Here is a 22,418-nt window from a genome sequence, read left to right as displayed (position 1 = left end):
AATACAATAAATATATTAAATAGTATAGAAATGTATGTATAGTTCAATGTTAGGCCCCAATCATGTGTTGTGTGTGTAAAATATATTGCAATTATTGCACCAAAATATTAAGCAATCAATTGAATCAAATTAATGGATCAAACATTTAGTAATTATTTTTTTATTTAAAAAAATCATAAGATATTGCATTGCATATGATATACGATATACAAGTAATAATAATAATAATAATATAATTATTATTTGTTATAAAGATTTTGTATGCCTTTTGAAGTGACCGCTAATCCTGTGATTGAATTGCGATGAAATTGCTATCAATTTGTTTGTGAAATCATTTCCTGTCTATTATTATTAATAATAATTATTTTTTATTTGGTATTTAGTTTAGCCATTGATTTCAAACAATTAATAATACATTTCAATTGTTTTTTTTTTAATATATTCAGTTAATCAACTAATATTTTGAACGCAATTTGAATAATAAAAAACTTTTTTTTTAAAGATTTTTTTTCGTCGATCAGTATATTATAGTAATGATGGCCAGTGTTAACAAAAAGATGGTATTTATTAATAAAAAAAATAATATAAAGTTTTTATTTAATAATAATATTTACAAACTTTTTTGTTTTATTTTTATAATTATTATATTAAGCGAACCACTGATGTTGTGGACAATGAATTGTATCCCGAAATGGATCTCCTGATGAACTCCGAGGTAAGTGATGTCAAGTTTGTAATCAATGGCCAAACGATTCCGGCAATCAAAGCCTTGATGTCGGCCAAGAGTGTTGTGTTTCGGTCAATGTTTTCGGGCAAATGGCTTGAATCAGGTGGCAAACCCATTGTCATCAAATACACTACTCCGGAGGCGTTCAAAGTAATGATCGGTTTTATATATACCGAGCAATTGATGCTCAACAACGACAAAGACATCGATCACATCCGGGATGTACTGAAACTCGCCGACAGATATCAATTGAAACGATTGATTCAAAGTTTGGTCCGACTATTGATACCATTGATAACTATGGATAACCTGGAAGTGTTGGCCCGTTTGGCGTTTACCTATCAATTGGATGCAGTGATCGGCAAAATTAAGATATTTATTGATGAAAATTTCCAGCAATTGGTCCGAAAACCAGAATCAGAATTGTATTCAATCAATACAGCCGTCAATAATCTATTGTTTAGTAAATTGTTTCGAAATTATAGGTCAATGAAAGATATGATACCATCGACTAATATTTATTATAGTAATAGCATTTCTAACTATTATCAATATAAAATCAATGGACAACAATATACTGTTCCCGGATATAGTACCGGTACAGTCAAAGACATTGATTTCAGAAAATTTTAATTTGATTTAATTATTAATTAATTACAAATTTTCCACATTTACAATATATTTCATCTAATAATTATTATTATTTAAAATAGTTAATGTTAATTTTTTTTAAATAATAATACAATTACCAGTTATATAATATGATTTAACAATTATTGTACTAAAATTAATGATATATATGTTACCAATACTTTTTTAGATTAATATTTAAATACTATATACTGTATAATAAATAAAACATATTATATTTGTGTTAATTGAAATAAATGTTTTCAATTAAATAAAGTTTTAAAAAAAACTAATAATTATCAATTATTAACATAATTTTGTCTTTAATTTCTTTAATTTTTAAAAATAAATTAATTAAATACAATAAATATATTAATAGTATAGTAATGTATGTTTAGTTCAATGTTAGGCCCCAATCACGTGTTGTGTGTATGAAATGTATTGTAATTATTGCCAACAAATATTAAGCACTCAAATAAATGGGTCAAACATTTAGTAATTATTTGTTTTTTAAATCATAAGACATTGTATTTCATATGATATACGATATACAGTAATAATAATAATAATAATTAAATTATTATTATTTGTTTTAGTTTATTAAAGTTTTTGTATGCCTTTGAAGTGACCGCTAATCGTGTGATTTGCGATGAAATTGCAATCAATTTGTGTGTGAAATCATTTCCTGTATATTATTATTATTATTAATAATTTTTTATTTGGTGTTTAGTTTAGCCATTGATTTCAAACAATCAATAATACATTTCAATTGATTTATTATATTTTGATCACTATTTGAATTTAAAAAAACTTTTAAAAGATTATTTTTGTTGATCAGTATATTATAGTAATGATGGCCAGTGTTAACAAAAAGATGGTATTTATTAATAAAAAAAAATAATATAAAGTTTTCTTTTAATAATAATATTTACAAACTTTTTTGTTTTTTTAATAATTCTATTAGGTTCTTGTAGCGTTTACCGGTCCTGGGAATCCCGTATAGTGATGGTGGCCCAGACCTCCCTGAGTACCCCCATAGCACTTTCATACCTGTCCGACCTCCGCAATTTGAGATATTCGACTTTAAAGTCGATTTTTTTAATGGACGTTATTTATGTATATGAGAAATTATTTCAATGTACTTTTTAATGCTACTAATATATCTGAAAACAAAATTTCAATACGATTTCTAGTATTCGAGATATTCGACTTTAAATCGAGTAAAAATTATTTGCAGTATAAACCAGTTGAGAATTCTAGAAAGCATTTCCATACGTACTTTTTTAGGAGTTCGTGATAAAAGTATTATTTGTTTATAGTACTATAAAATATTATCATGATTTAACAAACTTATCATTCAAGTCTAGCATTGCCAAAAATATTATCAAATTGCATATTAATTTTACACACAATTAACAATAATAAATTTATACATTTAATAAAATAAATAATATACAGTAAAAATAATAATTAAATGCAATATACAAAAAAATCGACTATAGTCGAATATCTCGAATACTATATAACTTATAGAAATGTTGATTTTATTATGATAGTTATTATTAAAAAATACATTGAAATCATATATCATATGTATAAATAACGTAATTTAAAAATTTCGACTTTCGATTTAGTCAAATATCTCGAATACTAGAAATCGTATTGAAATTTTGTTTTCAGATATATTAGTAGCATTAAAAAGTACATTGAAATAATGTCTCATATACATAAATAACGTCCATTAAAAAAATCGACTTTAAAGTCGAATATCTCAAATTGCGGAGGTCGGACAGGTATGAAAGTGCTATGGGGGTACTCAGGGAGGTCTGGGCTACCATCACTATACGGGATTCTCAGGACCGGTAAACGCTACAAGAACCGTGTTTCGGGCCATGTTTTCGGGCCAATGGCTAGAATCGGGCGGCAAACCAATTGAGATCCGGGACACCACTCCGGAGGCGTTCAAAGTTATGATCGGTTTCATATATACCGAGCAATTGATGCTTAAAGATAATGACAAACCCATCGATCACATCAGGGATGTACTGAAACTCGCCGATAGATATCAATTGAAACGATTGATACAAAGTTTGGGCCAACCATTGATATCATTGATAAGTATGGATAAACTCGAAGTGTTGGGACAATTGGCGTTTACCTATCAATTGGACGATCTGATTGCTAAACTAAATATATTTATTGATGAAAATTTCCAGCAATTGATCCAAAAACCAGAATCTGTATTGAATTCAATCAATACAGCCGTCAATAATCTATTGTTTAGTAAATTGTTTCAAAATTATAGGTCAATGAAAACTATGATACCATCGACTAATAGTTATTTTAGTAATAGCTATACATACTATTATCAATATAAAATCAATGGACAACAATATACTACTACCGGTAATCCCGGTTTAGTCAAATACATTGATTTCAGTAAATTTTAATTTGATTTAATTTATCAATTAATTGGAATTTTTTTCATTTACAATAATTTTATCTAAATATTATTGTTAGCAAATAATTAATGTGATTTTTTTTTATAAAAAAAATAATAATACAAATACCAGTTATATAATATGATTTACAATTATTGTATTAAAATTAATGATATATATATATTACAAATATTTTTTTATATTAATATTTAAATACAATATACTGTATATAATAAATCAATATCAATAATATAGTACTGAATAAATAAAAGAAAAAATTATTTAAAATAAGACGATTAAATTTAATTTAATTAATTATTATTAACTAATCATTGATATTATAACAATGTAGTGAATGTACGAAAAATAAAAATATTAATTCAATATATTATTATTATGCTCATTATGTAATGATTTGATAGTTATAGCAATTATATAAATCATTAAATATTTTTTTCAATAAATTATTAAGTAATATAGTTATACAATATATACATTATATAACATGGGTTATAAATATCTAACATTTTTAGTATAATAGATTTGATAAATATTTAATAGTTTAATATTAATAAAAAACAAACAAACAAATATACATTAGATTATAATTGAAAATTATATGATTTGGTTATATTTATTAATTAATTAATTAAATATTAATACAATTAATTTTAACATCAATTAATTATTTATTAAAATCAAACACACATACTAAACAATATTTTTTTTAGAAATAATAATCAGTTACAATAAATCGTTAATAATTATATGATTAAAAAAATATACAAAAACAATTTTAAATTTTTTTTATTAACTAATTAAATGAGAAAAAAAAGTTTTAATTAAACAAAATTTAATTTCTCAATAATAATAATAATAAAATAATGTTTTTAATATTTAGTTGAATCAATTTCAATTAAATCACCAAAACCAACATCGATAATGCTATTGATATAAATATTACCATTAATTTTATATTTATTAATATAGCCATAAGTGTTTGTCAATGGTTTAGATATGATATGTTTGATTGACCTATAATTTCGAAACAATTTACTAAACAATAGATTATTGACGGCTGTATTGATTGAATTCAATTCAGATTCTGGTTTTTGGATCAATTGCTGGAAATTTTCATCAATAAATATCTTTAGTTTAGCAATCAGATCGTCCAATTGATAGGTAAACGCCAATTGGCCCAAAACTTCCAGTTTATCCATACTTAGCAATGGTATCAATGGTTGGCCCAAACTTTGTATCAATCGTTTCAATTGATATCTATCGGCGAGTTTCAGTACATCCCGGATGTGATCGATATCTTTGTCGTTGTTGAGTATCAATCGTTCGGTATATATGAAACCCAGCATCACTTTGAACGCCTCCGGAGTGGTGTCCCGGATCTCAATCGGTTTACCGCCCGATTCAACCCATTTGCCCGAAAACATTGACCGAAATACAACACTTTTGGTGGACATAAGCGCTTTGATTGCCGGAATCGTTTGGCCATTGATTACAAACTGGACATCACTTACCTCTGGGTTCATCAAGTGATGCATTTCGGGATACAAGTCATTGTCCACAACAACAACAACAACATCAGTGGTTCGCTTAATATAATAATTATAAAAACAAAAAGTTTTTAAAATTATTATTAAAAAAAACTTTATATTATTTTTTTTTATTAATAAATACCATCTTTTTGTTAACACTGGCCATCATTACTATAATATCCACTGATCCACAAAAAAAATTCTTTAAAAATTTTTTTTTTAATTATTTAAATTGTGTTAAAAAATATATAATAAATCAATTGAAATGTATTATTGATTGTTTGACATCAATGGCTAAACTAAACACCAAATAAAAAATTATTATTATTATTCTTAATAATAGACAGGAAATGATTTCATTAACAAATTGATTGCAATTTCATCGCAAATCAATCACACGATTATCGGTCACTTCAAAGGCATACAAAAACTTTATAACAAATAATAATTATATTATTATTATTATTATTACTACTACTACTACTACTACTACTACTAATATATCGTATATCATATGAAATGCAATGTCTTATGATTTTTAAAAAATAAAAATAATTAGCAAATGTTTGACCAATTTATTTGATTCAATTGATTGCTTATTTGATTTGAATCAATTCAAAAATTTAATATTTACTGTAATCATGTAATAATGTCTTTGACTAAACAAATAATAATTATATTATTATTATTACAGTATATCATATGAAATGCAATGTCTTATGATTTTTTTAAATAAAAAAATAATTACTAAATGTTTGACCCATTAATTTGATTCAATTGATTGCTTAATATTTTGTTGGCAATAATTGCAATACATTTTACACACATAACACGTGATTGGGGCCTAACATTGAACTAAACATACATTACTATACTATTTAATATATTTTAATGTATTTAATTAATTTATTTTTAAATAAAAATAGAAATTAAAGTCAAAATTTAAAATTATATTAATTGGATCCAATCGCCAAACTAATGATATTTATTGATGAAAATTTCAAACAATTGATCCAAAAAAAAACCAGAATAATCTGAATTGTATTCAATCAAAACATAATAATTATTTTTTTAAAAAAATAGATTTTATTGAAAATTTGTTTTTAAATGTTTAAATATCTATAAATATCTCTTTATAAAAATATTATCTGAATTATTTGTTATAATTTTTTTTTAAAAAAAAGTTTATTTATAGATATTTATAATAAGCTATTTTAAAACAAGATAATAATCAAATAAAAAATATGTTACTTCAAAAAATTAATTGATTTAATTAATTATCAATAGTAATCATTATTATTATTATTATCAATAGTAATAATAATTATTAATATTCAGTCTACATATAGCATTGATATTAAATATGAGTGATTAAATTGATTGCAACAAATGTAATCAACAAAAACAATACTACAAATAATACACACACACACAAAAAACAATATATAATAAATTGATATATATTTAGTATATAATAAAATTTGATTTTTTTTTAATCTTTTTTTTTTGACTTTTTTTAGATAAATTTTTTACGTTTTTTTTAATCAATTAAATTAAAATATTTAGAATAAATATCCAATTCATTATAATATTCGTTGAAATCATTTATTATATTATAAATATTTAATTAATTAATTAATTAGTAATAATTAATAATAACAATCGAGTTGTTTTAAAAAATAACAAAATTATAAAATACTAACAAATGTTTTTTTGTATTATTTGTTTTCTCTATTCATTAATAATTAATTATAAAAATAATATTTACTGTAAATAATATATCAATTTTTAAATGTTTTTAATTTGACATTTGTTGCAATCATTTTAATCAATTGTCTAGACTCTGAGTATAACTAATTTTAAAATATTATCTCTATTGAAAAAAATTATAATTTTTTAAATATGTATATATATAGCATAAGTATATTTTATTTAATTATAATAATAAAAAACTGTTAAAATAAATTTTTATTGGAAATCAAATAATAAATAATAACTACAATTGTGTTAATTATAATAAAACAAACAAAAAAATGTTGAAAATTATTAGTTTAATTACAGTATTGTTGTCGATATTGTTAAGTATATTACAACCGGTTAATGGTATAGGAGCTGGATCAGCGGGTGCTGCCGGACACGCTGGTCGAGTAGGCTCAGCTGGCCAGGCAGGTGGACCCAGACAACCGGGTACTGATGGACATCCGGGTACTGATGGAACCAATGGCGGACCCGGCGGTTACGGTTGTCCCGGTGGACCAGGCGGTGCCGGTGGTGTAGGCGGTGCTGGAGGTGCGGGCGGTGCTGGTGGACCGGGCGGATCGCAACCGGGAGGTCGGGGTGGATTGGGTGGCAAGGGAGGACTGGGTGGTAAAGGTGGTAAAGCGGCACCGGGTTGTGTTCGCGGACCGGACGGTATTCGTGGGAAATCGGGAGTTCCTGGTCCTCCCGGTGCTCCAGGACCTGCTTAAATGATTTATATTAGTATATATTAATTATATTATATTACATTAATATATAATTATAATTGTTAAAATGTTGTCTTAAATTTTAATTAATTGATAATTTATAAATTGAATTAAATATAATAATATACTGTATATACAGTATATGTATATTGATATTAAAATGTTATTAATTTTATCTCATTGTTAATTGTAAACAATTGTTTGTTTTTTAATTAATTATAATTTAAATAAAATAATATTAACTGATTCTCAATCTGTTTTCATAATATATTATTTTATAATTTTATTGATAAAAAATTTTCAACAATTGATTCACAAAAAAGTAGTATTTATGAAATTGTATCAAAATTATTGGTCAAAATCAAAAATATCTTATCCGAGTCGTCAATGATAAACAATTATATTAATCTTTAATAAATATATAATCATTTTTTTATAACATTTTATTAGAGATTATCTAAATTTTTAGAAATAATTTATCTATAAATAAATTCTACAATAATTAATTAGTTATTAATTAATTCTTACTATTAATAAAAATAAATTTAATTAACAATATAAAAAACATACAAATTTCAATAGCAATTAATTAGTTATAAAAATTATTTACAAAATTATTTTGTTTAATCTATAATAATTAATTGAAAAAAATGTTTTAATCTAATCTATCAAATAGATTTTTTTTTATTAGAAATTTGTTTTAAATGTTTACATAATTATATCTAAAAAATATATATTAAAAATATCTGAAATATTTGTTATAATTTTTTTTCAAAAAAATAAAATTTATTTAAAGCTATTTATAATAAGCTATTTAAAGACAAGTTAATTAACCAAAAATAATAATTTAATAAAAATATGTTACTTTCAAAAAATTAAAAAAAATTATTAATTAATTATCAATAGTAATAATAATTATTATTATTTATAATATATGAGTGATTAAATTGATTGCAACAAAAACAATACTAACAAAAATAATAAATTCATATATATTTGAAATAATGATAAAAGTGTAAATTTAAAATAAAATAATATTTTTATTACATTTTATACATTTTTATGGATAAATTATTTTTTAAAAATTTTTTTATCACAAATATTTTTAATTTATTTCTATTTGATCGTCCAATTCATTATGACATTCGTCGAAATTATTAATTATATTATTTATTAATTATGAAATCGATATCGAAATACTAGAAAGAGTGTAATTATAATAATTAAAATTAAGATGTTTTTTTAAAATAACAAAATTATAAAATAATTATATTAACAAATGTTTTTGTATTGTTTTTAATTGTTTTCTCCACTTAAAGTTAATAATAATAATAATAATAATATTTACTGTAAATAATATATCATTTTTTAAATGTTTTTAATATGACATTTGTTGCAATCATTTTAATCAATTGTCTAGACTCTAATAAATAATAAATAATTATAATTTTTTAATATATATAGCATAAGTATATTTTATTTAATTATAATATATAATAAAATTGTTAAGAAAAAAATTACTATTGGAAATCAAATAATAATAAATAATAACTACAATTGTATTAATTAAAACACTAACAACAACAAAAAAATGTTGAAAATTATTAGTTTAATTACAGTATTGCTGGTGTTATCGTTAAGTATATTACAATCGGTTAATGGTATAGGACCTGGATCAGCGGGTGCTGCCGGACACGCTGGTCGAGTAGGCTCAGCTGGACAGGCAGGTGGACCCAGACAACCGGGTAAGGATGGACAAGCGGGTACCGATGGGACAGATGGCGGACCCGGTGGTTACGGTTGTCCCGGAGGACCTGGTGGTGCCGGTGGTGTAGGCGGTGCTGGTGGAGCGGGCGGTGCTGGTGGACCAGGCGGATCGCAACCGGGAGGTGCGGGTGGATTGGGTGGTAAGGGAGGCCTGGGCGGTAAAGGTGGCGACGCTGCACCCGCTTGTGTTCGGGGACCGGACGGTATCGATGGTATAGCTGGTGTTCCTGGTCCTCATGGAGCTCCAGGTCCTCCTTAAATAATATTTTTATTCCCAACTAATTGTTAATTATTTTTTTTGTTTTTAAAAAAATAATTTATTGAAACTTCAATCTAAAACATTATTTTAAAGTTATGTTATTTTTTTTTTAAAATTAAGTATTTATAATACTGTATTATTTTTTTAACTGTTAAAAATCATTTTTTTGTGCTTATATTTTATTTGAAAAAAATTTGTTAATTTGTTAATTAATTAATTAATCATAATTTTTATAATTTGTCGAATTAAAATGCTAAAACTTTAACAAATATTTACTATTAATTAATTGATAAGATATTATTTTTTTTTTAAAAAAAAACTTTACTACAAAATACTTTTACTAATTAAAATAATTTACATAATTATTCTAAATTATTGGTAAAATTGTAAAGTTTTAGGTGATTAAAAAATAGTAGTAAAAAATATATATTAATATTATAGTTTATTAATTAATAAAACTAATTCATACAATTATTTAATAAATTTAATAAACTCTAATTACTATATTATTAATGTGTTTTATTTCTAATTATTAACTTTAATTATTATAATATCTGAGATAAAATAGTAATTGTTTTTTTGCAATAAATAAATGAAAACAATTTTATAATATATATTATTATTATTAAAATATATATATATATATTTCATTTTAGAATTGATATACTATTTAAGTGATTACATTGATTGCAACAAATGCGACCAACAACAAACAAACAATATTACAATAAATAATATATTTAAAAACAATATATTATATGAGAAAATTGTATTTTTTTAAATTGTCAAAAAAATATTTTTGTATTTTTTCAAATATTTTTTCTTTCACTTAAATTAAAATATTTTAATTTTATTTATCTGATTATATTATTCAATTTAGTTATAACATTTTTTGTTGAAATGATTTATTAATAATAAATTACTCGCTAATTAATCAAAATGCTATGAAACTGTAATAATTATAATAATATTAATATTAATAAGGTTTTTTAATGGCAAAAAATTTTAATATAATTATATTAACAAATGTTTTTGTATTGTTTTTTTTGTTTCACAGTTTAAGTAAATATTTACTGTAATATATCATTAGTCATACATATTATATTGTTTATGACATTTGTTATGCAATTACCTGTATATATATATATGTAATCATTTGACTAAATAAAAAGTTTCCTTTAATTTTTACAATAAACATATGCATAGTAACTAAAAAAATCAAATATATATATTTATTAAATTTCTAGTGAAATATTAAAAAATGTTTTTTTTTATTTCTAGTTAAATAATTGTAATAATACTATACAACTCAATATACAATTTAATATATAAAAAATTATTATAAAATAGTTATATTAACTAATGATTAACTAAAACTAAAGTAAATGTATTTTTAATGTAAACAATATATCATGTTTATGAAAAACAATTGTTGCAATCAATTATTAATAATCACTGTCTAGACAACTATGAGACTAAATACAGTAATTTATTAGATTTATTACAATTATTATTATGATGTCATTATATAAAAAAAATAATCATAATTTTTACGATTACTATTTAAATGACTGGTAATTAAAACTAGTAGTTAAACGTTATTTAATAATAATAAAAATTTAGTAAAAAAAATAATAATAACTACTATTCAAAAATTTTGTGTATTCAAAAAAATAAATAAAATAAAATGTCGAAAATTATTAGTTTAATTACTGTATTGGTGTTATCGGTAATTGTATTGCAATCAGTGGTCAATTGTATAGGACCGGGAGCACCGGGTGCTGCCGGAGGTCCGGGATCAGTTGGCTCACCCGGACAAACAGGCGGTCCGGGACAAGCGGGAACCGATGGCGGCGCCGGCGGACCCGGTATTGATGGCGGACCCGGTGGTTACGGTTGTCCCGGTGGACCGGGCGGTGCTGGCGGTACTGGCGGTGCCGGAGGACCGGGCGGTGCTGGCGGACCGGGTGCACCGGGAGGTAAGGGTGGACAGGGTGGTGCCGGTGGTCAGGGTGGAAAAGGTGGCGGCGCTCCAGCCGGTTGTGTTAGCGGACCGGACGGTGCCAATGGTCAAGCGGGTGTATCGGGTCCTAACGGTGCTTCGGGATAACCGTTTTTTTTTTGCTAATGTTTTTATTTAGTTATTATTATTATTATTATTATTATATATTTTTTTTGTTATTGAAATATTCAAAAAACTTTATCTCTAAATATTATACATTTTAATTATTATTATTATTATTTAATTAATTTATAATTACTTGAATAGTTGTGTTATTATTATTTTTATTTTAATTGTTGTTAAAATTATATTATTTTTATTTTTATTTGTTATAAATTTCAGATTCAAAATTTAGTATTTATTTTTTTTTGTTAATTTTTTTTAATTAATAATTATTATTTGATAATCTAAAAATAATTTACAAATTGAATTAATATTATATTATATATATATATATATTGATATTAAAAATGTTACGAATTTTTTACACAAAAAATTAATGTATTTAAAAAACTTTGTTTTAATAAAAATTTTTAAAAAATAATAATAATTTGATCTTTTTTTAAATGATTATTTACTTTTATTTAACTCAATCATATAATATTATTATTTTTTGTTGAGTTTAACCTTAAAATATATATTTTTAAATAAATATTTAGATTAATTATATATAATTGCTAAATAATAATCATTTAAAAAATTTTTTTATATAAAAACAAAACAAAAAATGTTTATTTTAGTTAAAGATATTGTATTTTATCTAAAAATTATTTTTTTTATTTAAAAAATTTATGTTTATTTTCACTCATCTCTATATGCTATTTGCCAATACAATTGAATTTAATTTTTTTTGAACACATTTATATTTTTATCACAACAAATAGTATCTAAACTTTTACCAAAAATTTTTTTAATAAACTATATTTTAAAAATAAATAAATTTCAAATTTATTTATTGATACTATTTATGGTAATAACACCGTTAAAAATATTATATACAGTTTGATATTAAATTTGTTATAGATATAAATTTTCCAGGAAATTTCCATAAATCAGGGAATATTAGGGAACTTTTTTTAGTGGTAAAAATTGGGAACTATTACGGAAATTTACTTTCGAAACTTATGGTTATCAAACAACAACAACAACACAAAAAAATTGTAATCAAAAAACATTTTTATTAATCATTTACTAGACTCTGTAACTACTCTACAAACAAACTTCAAAAAAAATTTTCCAACCCTAATAATTATAATCGTGTTTTATTTTTATTTTTATATATATATATATATATATATATATTGAATAACAAAATTATTAGTAATTAATTAGTAATAAATGTTATTTAGATATTTTTTTTGTTATTGTTAAAGTATTGTAAATATATATATATATACCGGTATATACCGGTATATACTGTATATAAATATATGATTAGTTGAATTGTTTATTAAAAACAATTGTTGTAATTAATTATTATTAATAATCACCTATTTATAGACTGTTGTTATGTATGAGACATTAATGTATTATAGTATTAATGTAAATGTAATTTTAATAATTATGTAATTTATTAGAGATTATTATTATTACTATTAACATCAAAATAATAATAATGATTTTTTTTACTATTTAATGTCTAGTATTTTTTATTTTATTAGTTAATAATAATAATAATAAATTAGTTAAAATATAAATTACTACTAATAAAAAAATTATATTTTTTGTTGAATTGTTTCAAAATTATTTATATAATAATAATAATTAGTAATTTTTTTTTTAGTTAGAAATGTCGAAAATTATTAGTTTAATTCCTGTATTAGTGTTGTTTGTATCGGTAATTGTATTACAATCAGTGGCCAATGGTATAGGACCGGGAGCACCGGGCGCTGCTGGAGGTCCGGGTGCAGCAGGCCGATCTGGCCAGGCAGGCGGACCCAGACAACCGGGTACGGATGGCGAAGCAGGCGGTAATGGAGTTGATGGCGGACCCGGTGGTTACGGTTGTCCGGGAGGAGCGGGCGGTGCTGGCGGTACGGGCGGTGCTGGCGGACCGGGCGGTGCTGGCGGTACAGGCGGATCGCCGCCTGGCGGACAGGGTGGATTGGGTGGTAGGGGCGGACTGGGCGGGAGAGGTGGCAGCGGTGCACCCGGTTGTGTGGCAGGAGTGGACGGTGCCGCTGGTTTGGCGGGTGCAGCCGGTCCTCATGGAGCTACAGGGCCTCCTTAAATGTGATTTAGTAATTTTAGTAATTTTTTATATGATATTAAACTTAAAAATAATATTATTTTAATTTTTAAAAATTTATTTTTTTTTCTCATACACATAGATACAATTTTTTTTATAAATGTTTAGTTAACTAATTAATTAATTTTTTTTTGTTAATTATAAATTTTGTAAAATTGAATTGAATTTAATAATATACTGTTTGTTTGTATATTTATATATTTAAAAAAAATATTACTATAATTTTTTTTATTAATTAAATTAATGTTTTTTAAAACTTTTATGTTTTTATTGTGTAGTAATTAATACCAAAAATAATTACCAAAAAAATAAAATCAAATCAAAATATTAATCAAAAATTTGTTTTCAATTTTTCTTTTCATTATATAAAATCAAAATTTTTGTTATTTTTAAATTTTTAGATATTTAAAAAAAAATTATATAAAATTCTTTAGCATTTATTAATATAATTATTTGTTTTATACTTTAGTTTCAAAATATAAATATCAATATATATAAATAGTTATTAATTTAAAATTAAATATAAATTTAAATACAAGATAATTAATTTAAATAGTTATATTAATGTTAAGACTTATATTTTTTAAAAATAAATTGTTTATTAATATATTTATTATTATATTTATAGAATATTTAGAGTAATAGAAAAAATATTTTATATTATTATTATAATTGCAACTAATATTACATAAAAAATTTCATTGAAATATTTATTTTTAATTCAATAAATAACACCATTCAATATATAAAGTTTAATTTTAATTTTATTGATTTTTTGTGGAAAATTAATTGATTGGGAAATAATAGTTATCAGTAAACTTAGTTTATTTGGAAAAAAATATTATTTTTGTTTTGTTTTTTTGTGTTTAGTAAAAATTAGCAAATAGTAAATATTTATTGTAAATATATAATAATTTTTTATTGTTTATTCATATTTTATATTTATTGTCTAGACTGGCTATGAGATTGTATTACAATATATATATATACAACAATATAATATGTAATATATATATATAAATAATAAAAATTATTTAATTTATTATACGTTAGTCTATTACTATTCAAATAATTTATTATTAACTAAAAAAAATAAATAAATAATAATAATCATGATTTTTATTTACTATTTAATGTACAGTATTTATTATATAGTACTGTATGTATAAAAAAATTTTGTTATTTAATAATATTTATTATTATTATTTTAGTTAAAATTACTACAATTTAATTAATTAATTAATTAACAACAAAATGTTGAATATTATTAGTTTGGTTACAGTGTTGTTGTTATTGTTAATTTGTATTGTATTACAAGTGAATGGTATAGTAGGACAGGGAGTTGCCGGAGTTGCCGGGGTTGCTGGTGTGGCCGGTGTGGCCGGTGTGGCCGGGGTTGCCGGTGTTGCTGGTGGTCCCAGCCGACCGGGTACCGATGGAACCGATGCAACCTCCGGAACCGATGGAACCGCCGGAACCGATGGCGGTTACGGTTGTCCCGGCGGAGCTGGCGGTGCCGGTGGAGCGGGCGGTGCCGGTGGAGCGGGCGGTGCCGGTGGAGCGGGCGGAGCTGGCGGACCGAGTGGATTGCAAGGACGGGGCGGATTGGGCGGCAAGGGAGGCCTGGGTGGAAAAGGTGGCGGCGCTGCACCCGGTTGTCTGGCCGGTTTGGACGGTATCGACGGTATAGCGGGAGTTCCTGGTCATCGTGGTCATCCTGGTGGTCAGGGATTGAATTGAAAAATTTTATTTTATTTTTTTTGTCTAATTATATTGTTGTTATTATTATTATTATTATTATTATTGGAAATTATATATAAATGTTAATATATTTGTTTTTGTTGTTGTTTTTTTTTAAAAAAACTAATTTGTTCAGGTTAAAAAAATAACATATACTTTTTTAGCTTTTTTAAATTAATTTTTAATCATTTTTTTTAAATTGAAATAATAATATTTATATAAACATTATATATATATATTGTATATATAATTATTGATTTTTAAAACTGTTAGTAGATTTTATATACAAATTAATATATAATTTACACAACACTTTGTTGTCAATTAAAAAAATAAAATTCAAATAAAATATCCGGAATCTCAATCAAGTTTTTTTTAAAAAAATATTATTTTTAATTTTTAAATTCAATAACATTAAATTTTATTTTTTTTATTTTAACTTTAAAAAAGATTAATTAATCTATAAATATAATTATTATTTTTTTGTTGATAAAATTAATATTTATGTGAAAAAAATGTTTATTTAACTAATAATTTGTATGTTATAATTACAATCTCTATTATTAATTACTAAATGCTGAAAAAATATATATAATTTTATTTATAATAAACAATAATTGTTTATTAAAATGTTATTTATTATTGTTTTCAATAACAAAATTATTATAAAATAATTATTATATTATTACAAATGTTATTTATATATTTTTTGTTAATAAAAAAGTAAAGTAAATATTTATTGTAAATATATATATATATATATATATTATTTAATCTTATATTGTTTATTCACACATTTTCAATTAATGCAATCAATTTTTATTTATTTTTTTAAATTTATTGTCTAGACTGGCTATAATGATATAATATGTAATATCATATATATATACTGTATATACGTTATATAAATAATAATAAAAATTATATTATTGTATATAATTTATTATACATTAGTCTATTACTACTACTATTGAAATAATTTATTATTAATTAAAAATAAATAATAATCATGATTTTTATTTACTATTTAATGTACAGTATTTATTATAGTAGTGTATGTATAAAATTTTTGTTATTTAATAATAAATTAAATTAAATTAATAACAAAATTATTTATTTTTATTTTTTTCAGTTAAAATTACTACTAATTTAATTAATCAAAAAATGTTAAAAATTATTAATTTAAGTACAGTGTTGTTGTTATCGTTAATTGTTGTTATATTACAAACCAATGGTATAGTAGGACAGGTACCAGCCGGTGTGGCCGGTGTTGCCGGAGTGGCCGGTGTTGCCGGGGTTGCTGGTGTTGCTGGTGGTCCCAGACAACCGGGAACGGATGGACAACCGGGTACCGATGGGACGGATGGCGGACCCGGCGGTTACGGTTGTCCCGGTGGTGTTGGCGGTGTCGGCGGTGTAGGCGGTGCTGGAGGAGCGGGCGGTGCTGGCGGACCGGGTGGATTGCAACCGGGTGGTCGGGGTGGTTCGGGTGGCAAGGGTGGACTGGGTGGAAAAGGTGGCGGCGCTCCACCCGGTTGTGTGGCAGGACTGGACGGTACTGATGCTGTAGCGGGAGTTCCTGGTCCTCCTGGTGCTCAGGGATCGGCTTAAAATTTTATTTTATTTTTTTTTGTCTAATTATATTATTATTATTATTATTATTGGAAATTATAAATATAAAAGTTAATCAATTTTGTTATTGTTAAAAACTATAATTTGTTCAGGTTAAAAAAATAACTTTATAAACTTGTTAACTTTTTTTTAATTAAATTAATCATTTTTATTTTTTTTTTGTTTAAATTGAAATAATAATATTTATATAAACAATATATATATTTATATATAATTATTGATTTTTTAAAAAAAATGTTTAATGAATTTTATATTCAAATTATCATAATATAATTTACACAACACTTTGTTGTCAATATAAAAAAAATTAATTGAAATAAAATATCCGATAATATATTGTTTTTTTTTTAAAATCTTAATCTGTTTTTTAAAAATATTATTTTTAACTTTTAAATTCAATGAAATTAAATTTTTAATTTTTAAGCTTATCCATTAAATAAAAATCCACTAATTAATTGAAAAAATGTTTATATATTTAATAATTTTGTATATAAACTATTCTCTCTCTCTCTCTCTTTCTCTTAAATTTATTAATTTTAAGTAAAATAACTTATTGTTTTTTTAAAAAAAATTAAAAACAAATTATAACTCAATAATCTAAACTTTTAGCTAAAAATAATAATAATAATAATAATAATCAAACTAACACTTTATTTGAGTTATTATTTCAAAATTTTTTAAAAATTATACTATAATTTTATTTTATTTTATTAAATATTGTATACAATATTTTAGTAATCATTTTAGACTCTGTAACTACTATTACAAAAATTTTTGTATTTTTCCAACACTAATAATTTACAATCAATAGTTTTTTATGTGTGTGTGAATAACAAAATTATTATTAAATAATTATTTTTAAAAAAAAAATTATTTATTATTTTGTTGTTGTTTGTAGTTAAAGTAAAATAAATATTTATTGTAAATAATATATATATATTGTTTGTTAGTCGTATTGTTTATCCATATATTATTAATTTTTAATTATATAAATGTAATCAATTTTTTTTTAATTTAATTTATAGTCTAGACTTTAGGCTATGAGATTGATTGTAGTACTACTGTACTTATAATAATATATACAACAATAATAATTAATATTATATATATATATATATATATATATATAATTAATTATAAATTAGCCTAAATTATATCATCATCATTCAAAAAAAAAAAAAATAAAATAATTTTTAATTTTACTATTTAATGTACAGTATTTAATAGAAATATTTTAGATTAGTTAATAGTATACATAATTAGTTTGTTAAACTATTTTTATTACAAAAAAAAAAATAAATAAACTAAACTAAACTACTATTTGAATTAATTAATTAATTAATTGGTTTTTTTAATAAAATGTTGAAAATTATTAGTTTAATAACAGTGTTGTTGTCGTTGTTGTTGTCGTTAAATAATGTATTACAAGCCAATGGTTCAGAAGGACCGGGTAGTGTTGGATCAGCTGGCGTTGCCGGTATTGCCGGCTCAGCTGGCCAGTCGGGTGGACCCAGACAACTGGGTTCGGATGGACAACCGGGTACCAATGGAACAGATGGCGGACCGGGTGGTTACGGTTGTCCCGGAGGATCGGGCGGTGCCGGTGGTGTAGGCGGTGCTGGAGGAGCTGGCGGTGCTGGTGGACCGGGTGGATCGCAACCGGGTGGTCAGGGTGGATTGGGTGGCCGGGGAGGACTGGGCGGAAAAGGTGGCAACGGTGCACCCGGTTGTGTTCGGGGATCGGACGGTATCGATGGTATAGCGGGAGTTCCCGGTCCTCCAGGAGCTCCAGGAACGGCTTAAATTTGATTATTTTTTTACTAATTATATTATTATTATTTGAAAAATTAGATCAAAAAGTTAATGAATTTTGTTGTTATTGTTAAAAAAAACTAATTTTGTTCAGGTTAAAAAATAACATAAACTTTGTTAACATTTTTAATTAAATTAATTATTTTTAATCATTTTTATTTTAAATTGAAATAATAATATTTATATATAAACATTATACTGTTTATATATAATTATTGATTTTTAAAAATGTTAAAAATATTAAAAACGGCTTAAATTAAAAAATTAATTAATTTTATTTTTTTTTGGAAATTATAAATATAAAGTTATACTATTTTTTTTATTTGATTGTTATTTAAATTTAAAACTATTTTGTTCAGTGGAAACAATTTATTAACTAAATGGTTATAACTTTTTAATTAATTTATAATAATAATAACAATAATAAAGTTGTGTAAATTTTGAATATTTAATTAAAAAAAATTCATTTTTATTTTATTTTCTTCAATAATAATGTTATTATATGTTAATTAGTGGTCACTAATCAATATACAGGATAAAAAAATAATAATAAATTGTTTCATTTGATTTTCGTTTTGTTAAAATTAATTAAAATAAATTTTTTTAAACATGTTTTCATTAATATCATTGATATTAGCAACTCATTTATGATTATTAGTTTTTTTAAATTTTTAAATTTATAATAATATTATAATTGGGAATATTGTATCTAAAAAAAAAAATTTATAATTTAAATAGTTATTTAATATTTATGATACTAATAATCAATTGTAACTAATCTAGTAATCTAGTAATGGCCAACAATACTATTAATAATATGATATAATTAAAATAAATAATTTTTTGTATAATATTGTATGAAATATATATAATAATACCGGTTCAGTTTATATTTAGTTTATTAGTATCCAATGTACTTAAAATTAAGTTTATTTGCTAAACTTATTATAAATATTATATAAAAAAAAACTTTTATATCCACTTTATTATCATATCATATATGTTATACTTTGTCTTAAGTGTACTGAATGAGCCGTACGGTTGTCCCCATCAGGAGATCAGTATATTGAGAGACAAACTACAAGAAGTAGTACAGCAATGATAATAACGATATGATATATATATATATATATATATATATATATATATATATATATTGATAAATAAAGTGTTATATAAAAAGTGTATATAAATAAAATTTATCGATACCTACACCAGGTATTTATATATTTATATATTACCGGTAAGTTTAACAAAAATAAACTTAATTTTAAACTACATTTGGATATTAATAGACTGATCTGGATATTAATAGAAAATACATTTAATATATTTATATATAGTAATGTATTCAAAATTAAGTTTATTTTGTTAATCTTATTATAAATATATTTCAAAAACAAATACCTGATATGTATTATAAATAAACTATATATAAACTGAACCGGTATTATAATATGTGTGAATATAAATTATATACCATATATAATATAAGGTTTATAATTAGTATATAAATTATACCCATTTATAGTCAATTTGATCAGTTTGTGTGTGTAGTTATGGCAGATATAAAACATAAAACGGTATATAATATATACTATATATTTCTATATTTAAACTAATATTTATTATAATATCGGTTTTAAAATAATAACTAATTTTGTTTTTTGATCATTTATTTTGTAGGCAATCATGAATTTAGATAAAGAAATGTATCCGGAAATGAATTTTTTGATGAATACCGCGGAAAGTGATGTCAAGTTTGTCATCAATGGTGAACCAATTACGGCAATCAAAGCGGTGTTACGTTTGAAAAGTGATGTCTTTAGTGTCCAGTTTTCGGGCAATTGGCGCGACTCGGAGGACACTGCCATTGAGATCCGGGACACCACTCCGGAAGCCTTCAAAGTTATGCTCGGATTTATATATACCGAGCAATTGGTATTCAACGACAACAAAGACGTGGATCATATACACCATGTGCTGAAACTTAGCAAAAAATATCAATTGAAACGATTGAAAAAACTTGTTATCCAACACATCCTATCCATACTAACTGTCCATAACATTGAACATATCGGCCGATTAGCTTTCAACTATCAATTGGATGAACTGATCGCTGCCGTCAAGACATTGATTGACGAAAATTTTAAACAATTGTTTCAAAAGTCGCCCAAAGAGTTGAATGCCATCAACAATGCCTGCGATAATCGATTGTTTGAAAAGTTTAGCCAACATTTCAATAGGATTGACACCTTGTTTTCGGTACCAACTTATGACATAAAAACTGGTTCAATCAATAGTTATGAAATCGGTCAGTACACCTGTACCTATCAAAACCAAACTAACTGTCCGATTAAAATCATTGATATCAACAAAATGTCTTTTATAAATAATTATTTTGTTTGGAAATATCTATTTAATCGTTGATATTATAAGAAAGAAAATAAAAGTAAATAAATGAAAATTTTATTAATAATTATTTTTATATATCTATATATATTTCGTTTGTCGCCTATACTCGGTATCATTTGGTGCGGCCGATCGCCGGCCGTTTCGTATTATCATAACCTATCGCCAGAGTAGTCGCCACACAGTAATGACCGTAGTGTCCGTCCCACCGATCGATGCCAGTGCCCGGCGGGCGGCTTGACATCCACGCCCAGGGCTGGCCGCTGGCACTATCGTTGCATTTGCGGCCAAATATGTCCAGCCGAGTGTACCGAACCTTTCGAAACTATATCCAAATTTAATCGATATTAGTCTGAATCAAACGATATCGAAATTGACAGCTGCTATGGACAGCCTATCCGATCACTTGGACATCGATCTCTGGTAGTAGTAATAAGCAAAACCATCAGATCATCAGCGATGATACGGAATTGCAATCAGATTTGTTGGAAACGATTCGTTTGGCCGATGCTAAGAGCCAATCGCTGGGAGGAACTGGTGGCCAGTAGGGACCGGTAGCTCAATGAATTGCGTCAAAAAATGTATGACTGTATATAAGCAATGAATTTTCAGATCAATTGATTGATTGATTATGTTTTATGTCCTGAAAAGTGTTGTTCATCGTAGGAGAAGATACATAAGCTAAGCATCAGTAGGTCAGAGCTGGATCTATAAGGAAAGTTAGGTCATCTAT

The 22,418-nt window shown here is 24.5% G+C and overlaps 9 protein-coding genes across 9 annotated transcripts; 8 read left to right on the top strand and 1 right to left on the bottom strand.

Annotated features, from left to right (window-relative positions):
* Positions 1–521: 521 nt before the first annotated feature.
* On the top strand, positions 522–1,360 carry LOC128953310 (uncharacterized). Its single transcript, XM_054298800.1, has 2 exons — positions 522–560; positions 653–1,360. Exons 1-2 carry the CDS (start codon positions 534–536, stop codon positions 1,358–1,360), a joined length of 735 nt encoding a protein of 244 aa, XP_054154775.1. The 5' UTR covers positions 522–533.
* Positions 1,361–3,249: 1,889 nt separating this feature from the next.
* On the top strand, positions 3,250–3,692 carry LOC128953300 (uncharacterized). Its single transcript, XM_054298789.1, has 2 exons — positions 3,250–3,597; positions 3,663–3,692. The coding sequence occupies exons 1-2, from the start codon at positions 3,250–3,252 to the stop codon at positions 3,690–3,692; spliced, it is 378 nt and encodes a 125-aa protein (XP_054154764.1).
* A 1,022-nt stretch (positions 3,693–4,714) lies between these two features.
* On the bottom strand, positions 4,715–5,532 carry LOC128953291 (speckle-type POZ protein-like). Its single transcript, XM_054298776.1, has 3 exons — positions 5,491–5,532; positions 4,856–5,405; positions 4,715–4,743 (listed from the first exon to the last, which is right to left on the bottom strand). Exons 1-3 carry the CDS (start codon positions 5,515–5,517, stop codon positions 4,715–4,717), a joined length of 606 nt encoding a protein of 201 aa, XP_054154751.1. The 5' UTR covers positions 5,518–5,532.
* A 1,767-nt stretch (positions 5,533–7,299) lies between these two features.
* On the top strand, positions 7,300–7,846 carry LOC128952465 (cuticle collagen 144-like). The gene has a single exon (XM_054297870.1). The coding sequence runs from the start codon at positions 7,382–7,384 to the stop codon at positions 7,814–7,816; it is 435 nt and encodes a 144-aa protein (XP_054153845.1). The 5' UTR covers positions 7,300–7,381; the 3' UTR covers positions 7,817–7,846.
* A 1,519-nt stretch (positions 7,847–9,365) lies between these two features.
* On the top strand, positions 9,366–9,853 carry LOC128952505 (cuticle collagen 10-like). Its single transcript, XM_054297914.1, has one exon. The coding sequence runs from the start codon at positions 9,405–9,407 to the stop codon at positions 9,837–9,839; it is 435 nt and encodes a 144-aa protein (XP_054153889.1). The 5' UTR covers positions 9,366–9,404; the 3' UTR covers positions 9,840–9,853.
* Positions 9,854–11,428: 1,575 nt separating this feature from the next.
* On the top strand, positions 11,429–12,044 carry LOC128952433 (putative polyketide hydroxylase). The gene has a single exon (XM_054297836.1). It carries the CDS (start codon positions 11,527–11,529, stop codon positions 11,947–11,949), a length of 423 nt encoding a protein of 140 aa, XP_054153811.1. The 5' UTR covers positions 11,429–11,526; the 3' UTR covers positions 11,950–12,044.
* Positions 12,045–13,618: 1,574 nt separating this feature from the next.
* On the top strand, positions 13,619–14,153 carry LOC128952616 (PE-PGRS family protein PE_PGRS47-like). Its single transcript, XM_054298036.1, has one exon. It carries the CDS (start codon positions 13,631–13,633, stop codon positions 14,069–14,071), a length of 441 nt encoding a protein of 146 aa, XP_054154011.1. The 5' UTR covers positions 13,619–13,630; the 3' UTR covers positions 14,072–14,153.
* Positions 14,154–15,364: 1,211 nt separating this feature from the next.
* Positions 15,365–15,886, top strand: LOC128952691 (PE-PGRS family protein PE_PGRS5-like; the record flags this gene model as incomplete). Its single annotated transcript, XM_054298125.1, has 1 exon — positions 15,365–15,886. A coding segment is annotated over one exon (465 nt), but the record flags the coding sequence as incomplete, so codon positions are not given.
* A 1,279-nt stretch (positions 15,887–17,165) lies between these two features.
* LOC128953281 (PE-PGRS family protein PE_PGRS26-like) lies at positions 17,166–19,264 on the top strand. Its single transcript, XM_054298765.1, has 3 exons — positions 17,166–17,177; positions 17,327–17,420; positions 18,891–19,264. Exons 1-3 carry the CDS (start codon positions 17,166–17,168, stop codon positions 19,262–19,264), a joined length of 480 nt encoding a protein of 159 aa, XP_054154740.1.
* The last annotated feature ends 3,154 nt before the right edge of the window (positions 19,265–22,418 follow it).

This window comes from Oppia nitens, unplaced genomic scaffold (assembly GCF_028296485.1).
Source record: "Oppia nitens isolate AA-2021 unplaced genomic scaffold, nextdenovo-longstitch-racon4-pilon3 scaffold11_pilon_pilon_pilon, whole genome shotgun sequence".
NCBI classification, from domain to species: domain Eukaryota; kingdom Metazoa; phylum Arthropoda; class Arachnida; order Sarcoptiformes; family Oppiidae; genus Oppia; species Oppia nitens.
The sequence above is the reverse complement of the archived record's forward strand: the minus strand, read 5'-3'. Positions and strand labels throughout refer to the sequence as shown.